Below are 19,136 nucleotides of genomic sequence, written 5' to 3' on the forward strand. Positions count from 1 at the left end.
CAGCACTAGAATGCAGTTGACAAGCCCAACTGCTAGACTTGTTGGCATGTTCTGCTCATGCCACATAACCACAAGAAGTTACATTTTGCATAGTGGAGGAAACCACCCTGAACCGCTTGTGTGTTGGTCCTCTCAGAATTGTGCCACATGTTTGGGAGGTTACTCGGCACTCCCCCACTTCCCATGATGAGTGGGAAGTGCTAGTAACTTCCCCCAACCGACCGAGCCCACTAAGCCACCACCTCTTGTAACCGCAAGCCATGACTTTGTGTTGTCCATGCTCTAGCCACATCTAAGTCAACCTTGTGAACCTAGCCCAAGCCAAGTCCACCAATCTGCACCCACATATATATGTCTCTGAGTGCACGGCGTGCCAAGCCATGCACGCCCGTGCGTACGCTCGGGTGCACACCAAAGTTCACGCCGGCGCACAAACTAGTTCCCTTCTTCGCATGCCATGTTTGAACCCTCATGCGTCCGTGGCTATACGCCCACCTGGACGCCCATGCGCACGCCGAGCTAGATGCTTGCGCACACTAGGTTGGACGCCAACCCGCGCGCCCACCCGCACGCGCGTTGCTGCACACCAGCGCGTGTGTCGGTGCCCACTTATTTGCCCTTCAATATCTTGGATGCTCCCCACTTGTGCAACCATCTTGGAGTGGTGCAAAACGTGCCCATGCACGTTGGCTAAGCCCTCTAAGCAAGCCATGCCATAGCCCAACCGATGTGCTCAACAGACCCCCCTAATATAGTCTTAAGGAAATCCAGCACTCTGACAGGAGTAAACATCACCCATGCTTGAGGAGTCATAATGGCCTTTCAGACCTTTCCCGACATCCAAATTGAGTGCTGTCTGCGCCAACCAGCTTCTATGGACTCAAGGTACCTCCCATAAAGATCCTGAGTCAAAACTCCAAGTTTCACTTTTCGCCATATTTACGAAAGTGCCACTGGGCACCCCCAGTGCACGCCGAGCATCCTTTTAAGCATCTTGTGTGCATATTGAGCATCTTGTGCACGCTGAAAACCCCCTGAGCAATCCTCATGGCTGTCTAACGAAAGCCAAAGTATTCCCAAGACATGGCATGGCCTTAAAATACCCATGTCTTCCCTTGGACAACCGTCAAGGGGCTAACAAACCACCCCCACCAGAAGAAGTCGACGCCCTCCTCGACCTGTCCAAGTACTCCCTTACCTATTTCTCAAACTGCCATAATGTCACATCCCTTTCCCAACTCGCCTCTGCTTCACTGCATCCTTTCCATTGCACCAAGTAATCAGTTCTGCGATTTTTCTTACTCTGACCCTGGGTCCGGTGAGACAAAATCTTTTCCACCTCCTTGTTAAACTGCAACCGAATAACAGGTGGGGCTCTCTTAGCCTACTGTCTTGATGTATCTCCAGTGTCCTCATGAAAAGGCTTGAGGAAACTCATATGAAAAGTAGGATGGACCTTCAGTCTCTCAGGTAACTGTAATCTGTAAGCAACATTCCCCACTTTCTTCACAACTTCAAATGGACCATCATACTTCTGAATCAACCCTCTGTGAACAGTCTTGCTGCTTATCTTCTTCCAAATCTGTGGAGTCAACTTCAACAAAACCTTGTCTCCCACTTGGAACTCTAATGGCCTTCTCCCTTTATCTGCATACTTTTTCATCCTTCTCGCAGCCTTGGCAAGGCTGTCATGTGCCTCCTCCACCATCTCTTGCATGGAACGGGCATATCGGTATGCTGCAGGGCATTTTCCACCAGTCCTCTGCACTGCCACCTCCTGTGGTGTGCGAGGTTGTTGCCCCGTTGCCAACTCAAAGGGACTCATTCCTGTTGCTGAAGACCTGTGCAAATTATAAGAGAATTATGCAGTGTCTAGCAACTCCAGCCAATTTTTCTGACTTGCAGTGACATAGTGCCTCAGATATTCTTCCAATAACTGGTTCATCCTTTCAGTCTGTCCGTCAGTCTGAGGATGGTTTGCTGTGGAGAACTTCAATTCAGAGCCCATCAAGCCAAATAGCACTGTCCAGAACCTTCCCGTAAATCTAGTGTCACGATCACTAACAATATCTTCGGGCAAGCCAAAATATTTCACCACAAACTTATGAAATAAACCAGCAGCAACTTCCGCTGGGCATGCATGTGGTGTAGCAATAAAAATTGCATACTTAGAGAATCTATCTACAACCACAAAAATAGATCTCATACCTTCCACCTTAGGAAAACCAGAAATGAAGTCCATTGAAACTGACTGCCATGGATGCTCTGGTATAGGCAAGGGTTGCAGTAGCCTTGCCTACTTCTTCCTCTCATGCTTGTCTTTCTGACAGACCAAGCAAGTCTTGACATATAACTCTATGTCATCCTCCATCTTGGGGCAATAATATGATCTGGATATCAACGCCAGCATTCTATCCACCCCTGGATGTCCAGCCCACTGAGGATCATACATTTCCCGCATTAGTTCCCGTCTCAAACCTCCAACAAGAACATATAATCTACTTCCTCTGGCGTAGAGTAGATTATCTTCAATCCAGTACTTTCTAACTTCACCATCAGTAACCTGTTGCTTTAGTTTTTGATAGGCATTGTCGGACTGAGATTGCTCTTTGATTATGTCAAGGAAATCAGTATACACCGTTGTCAACGACGCCACATACTCCTGCACTTCTTTCCTACTCAAGGCATCAGCAACCTGATTCTGCTTTCCAGGTCTGTGAACCCACACAAAATTGAACTCCCCAAGAAACTCTTGCCAACGAGCTTGCTTTGGAGTAAGCTTTTTCTGTGTCTTGAAGTAGGTATTGGCCACATTATCAGTCACCACTGTAAATTGGTACCCAACAGATAGTGCTTCCATGCGTCAAGACAATATATCACTGCAGTCATCTCCTTCTCGTGAGTTGTATACCTCTGTTCAGCATCCTTAAGCTTCCTGCTTTCAAAGGCACATGGGTGTCCTTCTTGGACTAGAACCCCACCAATTGCTCTATCAGAGGCATCAGTATGCACTTCAAATGGCAAACCAAAGTTAGGCAGTCTCAAGACCGGTTCTGTAGACACTGCCTGCTTAAGCATCTCAAAAGCATTCTGGCACTCCTCAGACCAAACCCACTGTTTGTCCTTCTTTAGCAAGTTCGTTAAAGGACTAACCTTCTTGGAATACCCCTTTATAAACTTTCTGTAGTAGTTTGCCAACCCTAGAAAAGATCTCAACTCTGTCACTTTGGTAGGTGCAGACCAATCAAGGATGGCTTTCACCTTTCTCTCATCCATTCTGACATGGCCCTTACTGATCCAATGCCCCAAAAACATCACTTCTTGGCGACAAAACTCACACTTCTCCTTTTTGACAAATAACTGAAACTCCTTAAGTTTTGAGAAAACCAATCTCAAGTGTTCTAAGTGATCTCTCAATGACTCACTATAGACTACAATGTCATCCAAATAAACAACAACAAAGCGATCGATGTAGTCATAAAACATATTATTCATTAAGTTGCAGAAGGTTGCCGGGGCATTAGTTAGCCCAAACGGCATTACAAGAAATTCATAAGACCCATAACGAGTTACACATGCAGTTTTGGGTTCATCTCCTTCTGCTATACGCACCTGCCAGTAGCCTGCACGTAAATCCAGCTTAGTAAAGTAGGATGCCCTTGACAACCTGTCAAATAAATCAGCGGCATTGGGCACTGGATACTTGTTCTTCACAGTCACTTTATTCAGAGCCCTATAGTCCACACACATCCGCATTGAGCCATCCTGCTTCCTTTGGAACAACACTGGCGCGCTATACGGTGCCTTGGATGGTTGAATATAGCCAGACTCCAGCAACTCATCCAACTGTCTACGCAGTTCAGCCAGTTCTGAAGGCGCCATCCGGTATGGGGCCTGAGCAGGAGCCCTTGCACCCGGCTCCAACTCTATCTTGTGATCAACAGCACGTCGAGGGGGCAATTGCTTGGGTAGTTCTGGTGGCATAACTTCTGCAAATTCCTCTAGAATTTCAGCAACAGAATCCGGAACTTCAACAAACTGGTCCGGTTTGATCTCTATCATTGCTGCAAGAAAGGTAGAGTCTCCCCTCTTCAAACCTGTTTTCACTTGCAATGCAGAGATTATTTCGATACAGCCATATTTACGATCTTCCTTCTTTTGGTGCCCATAAAGAGCCACTGATGGAATAAAACATGGACAACTCCTGTCCCAAATAAAAATTCCTCCCAAATATGGCACAACTACTACTCTGGCTTTCGTAAGAAACTCAATTCCAAGAATTAGATCAAAATCATCTAAGGAAACAGCCATAAAACTAATTACGCCCTCCCAATAACCAACTTTCATAGAAGTGGTGGCCATGCCTAAAACAGGCTTGGCTTCAGAATTCACAGCTTTCATCTTATTAGCTTGTGGAATTAATTTTAAATTAAAGTTACTTACTTCCCTCTGCGCAATGAAGTTATGAGTGGCCCCCGTGTCCACCATTGCCAAAACTTCCTTGCCGTTCAGCGTCACCTGAATGAACATGAGCCCTTTCAACTCCATGGACTGTTCTTCAGTAAGAGCATTCAACATTTGCAGAGGATTAACTCGGGTTGGACCAGATTCCGAGTCTGAGTCTCCTTTTGAATCAGCGACGATAGCACTCAGCTTCTCCCTCTTGGGACAGTCCCTAACACGATGGGGACCATTACAGATGAAACAACCGTAGTTGGGCTTAGTCCCACTACTACTCCCTTTGTTATTGTAATCTGTCTTGGCCTTGACAAAGCCACCGCCTTTATCCTTCTTTTTGTCCTTGAACCTGAAGGACTGGCCTTTGTCTTTCTTCCCCTTCTTGGACTTCTTCTTGTCTTGTGTAGTAGACCCAGTCATCTTGAAATCTACAAGACAATCTGCCGCTGTCATGGCAGTAGGAAGGTCCCTCACACCTTGCCTACGGAGTTCTGCCTGAGCCCATGGTTGCAATCCGGACATGAAATTGAACAGCTTGTCCTCCTCTGACATATTTCGAATGTCCAGCATCAAGGAACTAAAGTCCTTCACATAGTCACGAACGGTACCTGTGTGCTTCAATTTCTTCAGAGATTCCCTTGCAATCCATGCAGTGTTCTGGGGCAAGAACTGGTCCTTCAATTCCTTCTTGAGGGTCTCCCAAACTTCAATCCGAGGCCTACTCGCAGAAGCATCGTCCTCTGTCCGTGTGCGCCACCATAGCTTTGCATCACCAGACAGATACATGCTTGTAATGGTCACCTTCTCGCCATCAGGGATCCGAGCAGCCTTGAAGTACTGCTCCATGTCCCATAGGAAATTCTCCAACTCTTTGGCATTTCGGGTACCACTGAAAGACTTGGGATCCGGCACCTTGATCTTCTGCGAAAGATGATCACCACCGCCTCTGGAACTCCCATGAATGGCCCTCTTCACTAAGGACACTTCATCTTCAAGGTCTTTCAGGTTCTTCTTGAAGACGTCAGTCAGCGACTCAACATCTTCAGAGATACGGGTCAATTGCTCATTGGTGGCCTGCATGAAGTCACCAAACCCATCAGGATCAGTCTTCAAGATCTCCGCTTCAGAAGCCAAGTTTTCAATTCGAACAACAAGGCTCTCTGCACCATCTTGTACCTCTATTTCTGTAGGAAAACCCACGAACTCTTCCAAACGGGAAACTCTTTCACGAGTATTACCTCCAGCCATCGTAGAATGGGGCTCTGATACCAATTGTCACAGGGCTAAATTACACCACGAATTTTTGCCTCTACAATGGCACTTGGGGCCACCAAGTCTCAGCCAACACAACAACACAATACACACAGTATAGAAATGTAAAGAAGGCACACACAGTTACTGGGACAAGCCCCAACCTTTGCTCATATTAAACATATTACAAAGGAACATGAGTTCGTACAAGGAACAACCAAGGCTCACACCCTCTTCTCTGTTCCCTCTATAAAGCCCACCTTAGCATTATATAGGCCACTCTCAAAACCGTCCATAAGTGCCCACTAAGATGATGGATGACACCCCCATCCACCTAGGGTCGTGCTGGCACCCTCTAAATGAGCCAGCACTATAATGCAGTTGACAAGCCCAACTGCTAGACTTGTTGGCATGTTCTGCTCATGCCACATAACCACAAGAAGTTACATTCTGCATAGTGGAGGAAACCACCCTGAACCGCCTGTGTGTTGGTCCTCTCAGAATTGTGCCACATGTTTGGGAGGTTACTCAGCACTCCCCCACTTCCCATGATGAGTGGGAAGTGCTAGTAACTTCCCCCAACCGACCGAGCCCACTAAGCCACCACCTCTTGTAACCGCAAGCCATGACTTTGTGTTGTCCATGCTCTAGTCACATCTGAGTCAACCTTGTGAACCTAGCCCAAGCCAAGTCCACCAATCTGCACCCACATATATATGTCTCTGAGTGCACGGCGTACCAAGCCATACACGCCCGTGCGCACGCTCGGGTGCACACCAAAGTGCACGCCGGCGCACACACTAGTGCCCTTCTTCGCGCGCCATGTTTGAACCCTCATGCGTCCGTGGCTGTACGCCCACCTGGATGCCCATGCGCACGCCGAGCTAGATGCTTGCGCACACTAGGTTGAACGCCAGCCCGCGCGCCCACCTGCACGCCCGCACGCGCGCCGCTGCACACCAGCGCGCGTGTCGGTGCCCACTTGTTTGCCCTTCAATATCTTGGATGCTCCCCCACTTGTGCAACCATCTTGGAGTGGTGCAACACGTGCCCATGCACGTTGTTTAAGCCCTCTAAGCAAGCCATGCCATAGCCCAACCGATGTGCTCAACATACCCCCCCTAATATAGTCTTAAGGAAATCCAGCACTCTGACAGGAGTAAACATCACCCATGCTTGAGGAGTCATAATGGCCTTTCAGACTTTTCCCGACATCCAAATTGAGTGCCGTCTACGCCAACCAGCTTCTATGGACTCAAGGTACCTCCCATAAAGATCCCGAGTCAAAACTCCATGTTTCACTTTTCGCCATATTTACGAAAGTGCCACTGGGCACCCCCAGTGCACGCCGAGCATCCTTTTAAGCATCTTGTGTGCACGCTGAGCATCTTGTGCACGCTGACAACCCCTTGAGCAATCCTCATGGCTGTTTAACCAAAGCCAAAGTATTCCCAAGACATGGCATGGCCTTAAAATGCCCATGTCTTCCCTTGGACAACCGTCAAGGGGCTAACACTTAACCATAATAAGTCCATGAGTTATAGACAAAATGTATAAATGGGTCAAGGAAGTTATCACAGTAATTTGATTTGTCATTATTTTAATTAAATTTATGAATGCCGATCTTGCTATACTTATTTGTAAGGAGTTAACTCTTTTTGGTTTGTGTAATGCATCCAAGTTAAATTTATGAATTCCGATCTTGCTATACTTATGTGTAATGCATCCATGTGTGTGACTAAAGAAAAAGATTTTGGAGATTCAGTCTGTTAAACAAATTTTTGAAGTCATCGTAGTTTAATTTGTTATTATTATTATTAAAAGAGTAATGATAGGATAACCGAAAAGGAATCACCGAATTAGTATAGAATTAAACGTGATTGGTCATTCTTATCACATGCTAAATAATTATTTTTAAAAATTGTTTAAGTAGATAAGGTGGACAAAAACAAAGCAGATTCAATACTTATTTGGAGTTAATTCATCGATATCCCCATCATTATTCTTATTAAAATTATAAATATCCTCTTGCTATACTGGAGTAATTTATTATGATGAGTTGACTCTTTTGGTTGTTTATGTAATCACCAATTTATTAAAATAGTGATGATCATATCATTCTTGGCTGTCTGCTGGTGGCGGGGTGGGGTGAATGTTTGAGTTGAATATATTGTGCTTTGGCCCATGATTATTACTTGATAAATTTGTTAAATGCAGAGAGTTGAGTATTAATTTCAATCTGCATGACTCGGAGAGAGGGAGTTAAAGAGCTTTAACCATTTGCCGGTGACAGAAATGTCTATGAGGAACAGTGCCAGATTGAGTATCGTGATTTACTAAAACTTAAACAGCTTGTGTTATCACATGCTACATCACCAATCAAATCAATTGAACAAGGATTTTCTTCAGGAAATGAGAGGTTCTACACACCCACCAACCATTAATATGACATTATTATTAATGAGGGAATCCAACTTAATGATTGGTGGGTGTACAGAACCTCTCCTTTCCTGAAGAGGATCTTTATCCAAATCAACCACTTGAAGTTTCAATATCCAAGTTCCAGTATTATTAATTCACAAATCAAATCAGAGCAACATATTACATTACAATCAAGGATCTAGGTTTAATAATCCACTATGGCCAAGCATGTCACCATCCCGGGATTGTAGCATTGAGATTTTTTTGGAGAAAAAAAATATATATATTATTATTGTTTAAATAAGATAAAAGGAGGTGAAAAGAAAAGAAATGATAACAATTAAATCTACTTAAAAAGAAATGATAATAATTAAATATTATCGTATCTTTTTAAGTAGATTTGATATGAGTGGAATAACAATTTCCTTCTTTTAATTGTTGAGGGCAGTTTCGAAATTATGAAAATACTACTTAAATATTATTATTTTCCTCTTTATCTTTTTATTTTTGGAGGAATATGATATGAGTTATCCCTTTTTATTATTTTTTTTAGTTAATACTCACACACATATTTTCACTGAAGTTTGAGCTTCTGACTTCTCCATATGAGAATATTCTGTTGGCCTGGCAAAATCAATTTATTTAGAATTCAAATCACCACAATCAAAGGACATAGCTTTAATAATCCACTGTGTCTGTGTCCGTGGCCAAACATCTCACAAGTCAACTGCTATCCTTGAATATTTTATAATAATAATAAGATTACAAAAAATTATAGCAAATTAAATATAAGCAGTATCCATTATTCGGGTAAAAAGAAAATAGACTACAGAAAGACAATATCTGTTTTATTCCAAAGATAGATGTGATAACGCGATATCACAACTAAACATATTCAATTCCCATGAATTTCGACAAGTATTCTGTCTTATAACGTAAGTGTCATACTTTCGTTTTTTATTTGTTCCAAAATAAGTATTCGTTTTCTTTTTTTCAAACAATATATTTTTATATAAGTTTAAAATTTTAAACTTGAATATTCAAAACTTAAAGGGATAAGTTAATAATTTTTCAGAAAGACAATGCATGTCATATATGTTTCCTTAAAAATAACTACTCCTCATAAAGGACATTTAAATTGGGACGAAGGGAATACTAATTTTGTTGGGATGTTACTATGAATGTGTGCGCTTTTGTTAAAATTTCTTTCGATACACATAAAAAAGAAAATAATAATAAAAAAGGTGAATTTTCAAAGATGGTCCGTCATGTGGATCCAATCTGTTACAAGTGGGACTTATCCCACATCGAATTTGGATCAAAATTGAAATGTGTATAAATAAATAGATATGCAGTACTACTCAACCATCTAAATTTTTGAGTAAAATGAAAAAACATTCACCATTACACATTCCATTATGAATGAAGGATAGATGGGAATGTATATGAGAAAATATAGAAAAAATGATGGAGGGACAATTATTATTATTATTATGGGTAGAAATGAATTGAAAGTTTATATATCTTCTAAACAATATACCGCCCCCCCCTAACTTTATTTTGACTGTTATGCTTAACAATAATAAGTCCACGAGTTCTAGCCAAAATGTATATGATCAACAAATGGTCAAGGACGGCAGTCGCATTTTTGAATTTTACACATCATTATTTTAAGAATCATTCTTAATACAAGAATAAAAATAATTTGCAACAGTATTACCTAATAGATAATATTATATAAAGCAACGAACAAATAAGCAGAAGTCCAATTTTACAATTACAACAAAATAATACATGCTTCGGGAAACAAATCCACATCCAGTTATGCTTCGGGAAACAAATCCACATCCAGTTATGCTTTGGGACTCGAATTTTTATTTTATTTTTACCTGGCGGGAGGGTTGGTCAATTTTTGTTTTTGTTTTTGTTTTGGGGACTATTTGGGAGAGTCCGAATCACTCCAGATACGGAAGCAAAGTGATTTATACAAAGCTTCCTATAATATCAGACTGTTAGGAATGGTCAACCCAGAAACTTCCCCAATCTTTCAAACTGTAAGAGTTACTATATATATATACCCTTATCTCTGTTATTTTAATGTTTTCGGTGTACTTTTATCTTCTCTATTTATATCATTTTCATTGCTCCTATTTAATAATGATATATAAATAATATACGTATATACATATATACTTTTCAATTTAACACCTATTTTATATGTTTGTGGAAGAATAGGGATTTTCTGTAACCTTATGTTTGGTTGCTGGGAAAACTGAGACAGAGAGAATAAATACGTAAATTTTTACTATTTTATATACACAGTCCACACGTACATAGATACAGTGGGCACTGGGTACCGACTAGATATATTAATTTAGTTTAAACCATATGAAGATGTCACAGTTTTTTAAATGGCTTGATGTTAAAGATAAAATATTCTTGTGCATTATCTATACGATGTACTAAAATAAATGCGTGAACATGAAATTGCTGCAAATTCAAAGTGTATCTCTTACGTATATAATAAATAAGTAAAATAAATTACTTATTTATTTCAAAGAGGTTTTCTTATGTATCTCTTACTAACAGGCCTGTGGTCTAGCGGTACAAGACTCTTCCTTTTCAAAGGAAGGTTAGGGGTTCAAACCTCAGTGGAGGCCGTGTGTGTGAGTTTCCTAACCAGGAAAAAAAATAGGTAAAATAAATCAGTGAAATGAATATGTGATCTTGCTTACTTTATGGTCAATGGAACGACATTGAATGCAACATTTTTTGTTATATTGAACTTCAAGGATTATAGTTTTTTTCTGTAGTTCGCAAATCACACTTCATTCTTGTTATGAAATAAGAACGAATAGGAGTTTATGAGAACAAGAGAAAAAATAAATGACAAGAAAAATAAAACGGCACACACAAATGAGACAAGGATTTACGTGTTCGGCTATACTTACATCCACGGGGAGAAGACAGAACAGTATTTCACTACGGAAAAAAAGAGATACAAGGCAAAGTGACTCACACCCAAAACCCAATTACACCCAAACTCTCTCACTTTGAAATAATACTGATACATTCACTCAATTGATTCTAGGATGATCATCAAGCATGAGAGACATGGCTATTTATAGCTAATAATGGTCACCAAAACAATGCTGCTTGGAGACAACACAAAAAACAAGACTTGATGATCATGAATTAGGCTTGCTGGGCACTCAAACTTGAAGCCCAAGTTGTTGATGCAAGATGTTGATGGAATGGATGACCTCAGTTTTGAGCCACATATTCAACAAATCTCCACCTTGGCGAAAAATTCCGAATGAGCCACTATATCTCTGCCAAACGACCTGTCTTCTCCACAAAACAAATTTAATTAAGAATTTTAGTTAAGTTTGAGTCATCCTCAAACTTAACCCTCGGGCTCTCATTTTTCAACCCACGCATGTCTTGCGCAGCCACAAGCATACCTCTAGTATTTGTGTCAAACTCTAAATGCTTTCCAAAAGCAACCTTAAAAATTCCAAGTTTGACATCTCCTTCAGCAACCTTCTCCAACCGCCCACAAACCACCAGCTAGTAACGAAAAGTCATCTTCTCACCCTTATAGAGAATAGGACGTCCTTGACTTTTCCTCGCATCTCTGTTGTGACTAACTACTTGCCTCCCATGTATCTTAATGGCACTCGAATGGACTATCTCATTGCCACCAAGATTATTGCAAGTCAATATCACATCTGTCCTCATGGGTCTGCCTCCCTGTAAGGACTGCTGTAATTTTGGTTGCCATCTAAAAACGGATTTCATTCTCCCACCATGTTATGTAGTCCCCTCACAACCCTTTTGAAAACTAGGATCGTCACTCATCTTTCTAACTCTTCTTTTGCCAAGACCTGAACGCAGATTTCTGTTAGCTGTAGAAGACCCTATAGAAGCTCCACCTGTTACTGTATTCCCTTAGAAAAGATACAAATTTTTCACCTTGGTGCCCTGTAGCACCACAAGAGAATCCATCACGACCATCATTACTCCACCTTCTGTTACAACCATGTAACCTTTGGAGTCTAGCACACCTACTGAAATAAAATTCATCTTCAGATCCGGTACATGTCGCACATCTGACAATGTTCTCACCAACTCATTGTACGTCTTGATCTTGACTGTTCCAATTCCTAAAATTTTGAAAACTTTCCTGTCCACCGTCAAAATTGAACCACCTTTCACCTCTTTATAAGAAGAGAAAGAATCTCTACTGTCAAGAATCCAACTGTCATTAAATGACATACCTGAACTGTCATGAGAACATATTCGTCACTTTCCGAATCACTCGTTGTAGCAGTTGCCACAGAAACTGTTTCTTGAACCTTTTCTTTGCCATTCCCATTCTTTGCCTTTAGTTTGGGACAGTGCTTGATGATGTGCCCTATCTCATGACAGTAGTAACATTCCACATTTTTATGAGATCTAGATTTGCCTCTACTAGCGGAACCCTTTGTCCCACTTTTGCCTCTTACAAATAGATCCTCGGTCTGTTCATCTCTAATATTCTCAGACACCTTTTTCCTCAACTCATGAGAGTTCAATGAGGATTTAACATCCTCCATACTAATAGTGTCTTTTCCATAGAGTAATTTGGTAACAAAATGCTCATAGGAAGGAGGCAAAGAACACAACAAAATAAGGGATCCTCGTCGTCAATTTTAATATCAGTATTTTTCAAATCAATAATAATAGAATTGAAATTATCAATATGCTCCTTAAGAGGCATATCTTCCTTTATATGAATGGTGTACAGTCTCTGTTTCAAGTAAAGCTTGTTGGTGAGAGACTTCGTCATATACAGACTCTCCAATTTTAGCAACAACTTTGCCGCCGTGTCTTCATCAATCACTTCACGCAGCACCTCATCAGCTAAATTCAAAATAATCGCACTGCGCGCCTTTTCATCAACCTCATCCTTGTCTTTATCGGACATAGTTGTTGGCAACTTGTCCTTCCCGAACAACATCTTCTTTAGACCTTGTTGCGTCAACATGGCCTACATCTTAATGCGCCAAAGACTGAAACTAATTTTGCCATCAAATTTCTCAATTTCATATCTGGTCGACATCTCAAAAAAACTCTCCCACAAATTCCTCGGTGAATAGTACTATATTTGTGAACAGTACCCGAAAAATATCTGTGAACAGTACCGTATGTGTTAACAGTATTTGTACACAATACACGAACCGAGCTCTGATACCAGTTTGCTATGAAATAAGGACGAATAGGGGATTATGAAAATAAGAGAAAAAATAAATGACAAGAAAAATAAAATGGCACATACAAATGAGATAAGGATTTACGTGGTTCGGCTATGTCTACATCCACGGGAAGAAGACAGAACAATATTTTATTACGAAAATAAAGAGATATAAGGCAAAGTAGCTCACACCCAAAACCCAGTTACACCCAAACTCTCTCACTTTGAAATAATACTGATACATTCACTCAATTGATTTTGGGATGATCATAAAACATGAGAGACATGGCTATTTATAGCCAATAATGGTCACCAAAACAATGCTGCTTGGAGACAACACAAAAAAACAAGACTTGATGATCATGAATTAGGCTTGCTGGGCACTCAAACTTGAAGCCCAAGTTGTCGATGCAAGATGCTGATGGAATGGATGACCTCAGTTTTGAGCCACATATTCAACAATTCTGTTGCATAGACCTGACCATTTGAGTAATTTTTTTTGATTGGGCAATAGCATGGGAAAACCCTTTTCAGTACTCACTGAATCTAAATTTAAGATCCCTCTCACATTTTTATGTGCGGGTTAATTCTAGAGTTAGCTTTACTTCTTATCCATAATAGTTATTTTGACCTTTTCGGTGCTTTTCTTTCATTCTTTTGGCATCCGAGTATTACAAAATTTCTGATTATACACCGTTGGAATAAGAAAAATGATTAATTGGTTGACTCAAAGGTTATGTTCCCAATGTTCTTGGGGATTGGTTATGGTGTATTTCAGTATTTTATCAAGAATTTTTTTTTTAGGTTAGGATTCTGGGTGCTTAGTTTGAAACTTGGGTTAAGGAAGATAGGTCTCATGGCAGTATTTATAAGAGTCACATGATATCGTAGTTGATTGAACAGGTTCCGTGGAGTAACTGGAGTTTCATCTTAGGTCAAGTGTAGAAAACACTTCTATAATATATTTACATGCATGTTACACCCCTCACGTGTAAAAAAATTCCTAAACTATGATATTTATACAAATAGGTCCTACTCACACATTTATTACTAAAATGCCCTTAGCTACATATTTAATAATATATATAAAAAATTAATATTTTGTGAAATGACTAAAAAGGATAGCAAAAAAAACCCACAATCTATACACCACGCCCAATTCACCGGAAGAAGAGAATATGACAACCCAATTCACCAATTTGGCCTACTGTAATCAAGAACCCAGAAAATTCATTAACAAATTGATGCCACATGTTGTGGTGATGGCACCAGAATGTAGTACTTTTGTTGTGCTTGTGGTTTTCTGAAGACGAATAAGGCCGATTATGATCTGGTTTCCAGTATTGAAGAACGAGTCTATGAAGACGAACAAGACCGGCAACCATTTCAAGTGCAAGCATAACGAACCCATAAACATCAGATTTCTGACCGACAACCTTTTTAGTGAGCTCGAATCGCCAAGTCCACAGAAGAGCACCGAATCTAACAAGAACCTCTCTGGGCTCAATCTCTCCAATGTCCTCGCCGCCGACGTGGGTCACCTCTGCTACCTCCTCAACCTTCTCCGGTCCACCGCTGCCCAAACATCATCGTCGAGTTCCTTCTTGTTCGTCGGCACTGTCAGTGCCGGGGCTAACCTCTGTCCTCAGTCGCCTTCTTCCTCAGATCGCAGACCCACGCCCTTACCGAAGTCAATCACGCTCCACGACAACATCGTCGTTGTGAATGCCATCAGAAATCCGAGCATGATGTTGTATCCTGCATCATAATCACCACCTCCACCTTCGGTGCCGACACCTCCACCACGGTAACCCCAGTTCCGCCGTCCTTTTGGAGAAAGAAAAAGGGTTAAAAGAGAAAAGAGAAAATGAGCGTAGGGGCATTTTTGGAATAGTAAAAGGGTAAACTAGGCATTATATTAATTGAAGGGTGTTTTCGCACAAATTGAAAAGAATAGGGGTGTTTTTTGCACACCTTTTTAAATAAAGGGTAAAAGTGCTATGAAATGTATGCTTCAGGGGTGTTTGGAGGATATTAGTATTTCACTAGAGAAATTTTAGAGACTTGTAAACCAAACTGTGCTTCATTTGCTGTGGTCATGGCTTAAGTTGGAGTACCAGGAGCATCTAGTATACCTCCTTCAAGTGGCATAAGGTGATTAAAGATTGAAACATAGGAAAATGTTGAAATTTGAACCTGTAGCAAGAGGCTTGATTTCAAAACTGGAACTTTACTATATCAGGTGATAATCCTTTTAACAGTATTCTCTTATTGTGCATTTTATTACATTTGGCTTGATGTGGATATGTTTCTTCCTGGGGTACTCTAATTGTATGCCTTCTTTTCCGATGTTGACTAAGCTCTTTACCATACAACCTTTTTTTACAAGGCTTTCTGGATGTCCAAAGTTGATAAACTAGGGCTTTATTTAATTAGGTGTATGAGATATTGCAACGATAGAATACCAACACTATGTACATATCTTTTCACCATGTACCACTCCACAAGCCTGTCCCCTCGCCAACATTGTTCTTGCTGCTTTATCCACAACTATCTCTACCCATCAATTCCCTCTTGACAAGGATCACTGAGTCCAAGACTTGTCTAACAATAAATTCCTTTACAAAACACAACTCTGAAATGGAAACCCAACTACACTAGGATTTTATTTTATTTTGATTAGTCTTAACTAGACTGGGAATTTGAGACAATTTCTAACAAGGACATTGGCTTGATAGAGAATAAAATTCAAAACTCACCAAAAATATAGAATTTTTTTACTGGGAAATGGTAGATGTCTTTTGTGTCATTTGAAGTGCTTTTGACTTGCTGTACTGGTCTGAGGAAAAATCTAAATCAAACTTTTAGCTCTATCAGCATTATTTGGAAAAACTTTTGGATCAGCATCTACGTAAAATGATTACTTTAGGCAGAAAAATGTAGAGATATTGGCTAAAGTAATCATAATGTAGTGGAACAAAATATTGGCATGTGTAAAATGAGTAGGTTAATGTTTTGGTTCATATCTTTGTAAAGAAAAACATAATAAAACAATTGTTTATATATTTATATTTGATTTTGTTGGCTGGAATCATTTTGAACTTGTGCAAGAGGCTTGATTCTAAATGAGGAGGTTTTATAATTCAGTTAAAAGCCCTGGAAACAGTCTTCTTCGCAGTGCTTGGCTTGAAGTGCTCCAGTTTCTTTATGGGATCCGCTGCGTACATTAACTGCAGTCTTTCCCTTGCCTTTCTATAGAAGGATTTTTGGATTCCTAAACCAAATGGAAATCTAATTAGATTTGGGCTGAACGAGGTCAAGGAACATTAGACAATGCTACTATTAAAGAAGCAGGGGTTACCAAATAAGATTTTTACCCGGGGCATCATAGGTCTATATGATGCTCAGAAGTAGGGAGGATGAACTAATCATAGGTCTATAAAGACTGAATATATTTGTTTCATTTTATTGTGGAGTATTTCTTATATATTGGTTTAACCTCAAATCTTTATTACACGATAGAATTTAAAATGACAACATTCACTTGGTAGTGGTCAGTGCTCACTAGTTACCACAGAGAGCCCAAGTCTCTAAATGATAGTGATTTTTGCTTATAAGAAACAACATTATTATACATGAACCGGGACAGCAAGCAGAGGTTGAGCCTTCTGTAAAGTGATGCCAAACTTCTCCTCCATGTTCATGTCCTCTGGAGCAATGCCATCTTCAAGCTCCCAGTCAAATGATTTTATGAGTGAACCCAACATCAAGTGAACCATCCTTATTGCTAGTGGCAACCCAGGGCATATTCTTCGTCCACTTCCAAAAGGAATTAGTTCAAAGTCACGGCCCCGGACATCAATTTCTGTCCCCAAGAACCTCTCGGGCATAAACGAGTTTGGGTTGGTCCATATGCTTTGGATCGCGGCCAATAGCCCACGCATTTACTAGCACTTGTGCATCCTTTGGTACTGTGTAACCGCATACTTCGACGTTGGCATCAACTTTGCGAGGGATTAATAATGGCACTGCTGGGTGTAACCTGAAGGTCTCTTTCACAATAGCTTGTAAGTATGGCAGTCTTGCAACATCCGATTCTTCTACTGGGCTGCCTTTTCCAAGGATCTGATCAAGCTCAGCTTTGGCTTTCAACAGTCTTTGGGTTGCGTAATATCTCTGCCATTGCCCATTCCAATGTGCTTGAAGTAGTATCTGTTCCCGCAGCAAATACATCCTGTAAAATAGTTTGTGTAAGTTTCAAACTTTACTGGCTAATGAAACATTTCTACATATGTCAGGAAGTAAGAAATCATTACATATTGGCATGGTCACCCTCCTAAGAGTTACAATGGACATCTAAGATCAACGACATAACAAATCTTTATATAGATTGGATAAAATTAAAGCAACAATAGACTGGCTTAGTTTACATACCACAAACATATGTTCGATGTGAACTCGGTCAATCTCATCAGGGTTAGATTCACTGATATTGAGAAGAGTATCTAACACATCATTTCTTGTGATACAACCTTGCAGTCTCCTCAACTCCAATCTTTCATTGATCATACGATTGAAAAGCCCAATCATCTTCCCAAAATAAATCGTCAATCGACGCCTTATACCTAGTGGATCAAACTTCCTAAGCACAGGGAAGTAATCCACGATATTGGGTTTACCAGCCTCTTCCATGATACCCCAAACTAGTTCCTTAAACTCTTGGGTTGTATCAGCGCTTGCCTCAGTCAAATCTTCAGAAAAAATGGTATTTGATAATAGATTAAGCGAAGTTCTGAAAGCTGCTCGTCCAATATCTACTGCAACACCTGCCCGGCAACTGTTGTGGATGTAGGCCATGAGCTCCTCAACTTTCTGGCTCCGTAGCTGTTGCTTAGCATCCAGTCTTTGACCAGAAAATATATGTGAGCTCAAGATTTTACGTAGGTTCCGCCAGCGAGTCGAAACTGGTATCCAAGCCACTGAGAAGTTGCCATGGTTGTGGGCAAGAAGTGCGTCTGGAATGGATCGGTTGGAGAAGGAGAGGTCTTGCTTTTGCAGGATCTCTCTGGCCATGGTTGAAGAAGAAATAACCACTGTGGTTATTTGGCCGAGCCTCAAAGTCATGATAGGACCGTGAGTTTTGGCGAACTCTGCTAAGGATTTGTGTGGTTTATTTCCTAGTTTGAGGAGGTTTCCGATAATCGGCAATGGTGTCGGTCCCGGTGGTAGCCTTCCCGGACTTGTTCTGCTTCCCCTTTTAATTAAAACCAGGGCTTGAACCAGAGTCCAGGAGAACATAAAACACAGTAGTAAGCTTAAGAAATCCATCTCTCTACTCTCTGGTGTGCTAGATTGTGTCTAGTGTGTGATAATCCGGATTTTTTTAGATTTTAATTTATGATTTTATTTTATTATTTTTATTATTATTATTTTAGTTTGAGTTCGTGGAGGTGTATTTGTAATTTTTTTTTTATATGGTTTATATATATATATATATATATATATGTGTGTGTGTGTGTGTGTGTGTGATCTGATGGATTCAAGTGCCGAGTTGGAAATGAAAGAAATAAGGAAAAGTTGTTTTTGGCGGGTCTCATCTGTCATGGGTTTTGATTTTTATCACATGTTTATATATATATATATATATATTATAAGGGAAGTGAGTATATTGTCACGAAGTGATTCTTAAGACGCTTGGAGGATGGAAGACATGCATGCTGGTTGGCAAAGAGTAGAGTTTGACGGGTTCTAGGGAAGGGGTGTGCAGGAG

General features: G+C 40.6%; 1 protein-coding gene and 1 pseudogene across 1 annotated transcript; both read right to left on the reverse strand.

Annotated features, from left to right (window-relative positions):
- Window positions 1-2,296: 2,296 nt before the first annotated feature.
- On the reverse strand, window positions 2,297-5,706 carry LOC132309809 (uncharacterized). Its single transcript, XM_059808083.1, has 3 exons — window positions 3,544-5,706; window positions 2,871-3,345; window positions 2,297-2,826 (listed from the first exon to the last, which is right to left on the reverse strand). Exons 1-3 carry the CDS (start codon window positions 5,704-5,706, stop codon window positions 2,297-2,299), a joined length of 3,168 nt encoding a protein of 1,055 aa, XP_059664066.1.
- An 11,141-nt stretch (window positions 5,707-16,847) lies between these two features.
- Window positions 16,848-18,801, reverse strand: LOC132307833 (geraniol 8-hydroxylase-like; annotated as a pseudogene).
- Window positions 18,802-19,136: the final 335 nt, after the last annotated feature.

Source organism: Cornus florida, unplaced genomic scaffold (genome assembly GCF_030987335.1).
Source record: "Cornus florida cultivar Cherokee Brave unplaced genomic scaffold, ASM3098733v1 CherokeeBrave_3.0.0_Hap2_Chr05, whole genome shotgun sequence".
Taxonomy (NCBI): Eukaryota; Viridiplantae; Streptophyta; class Magnoliopsida; order Cornales; family Cornaceae; genus Cornus; species Cornus florida.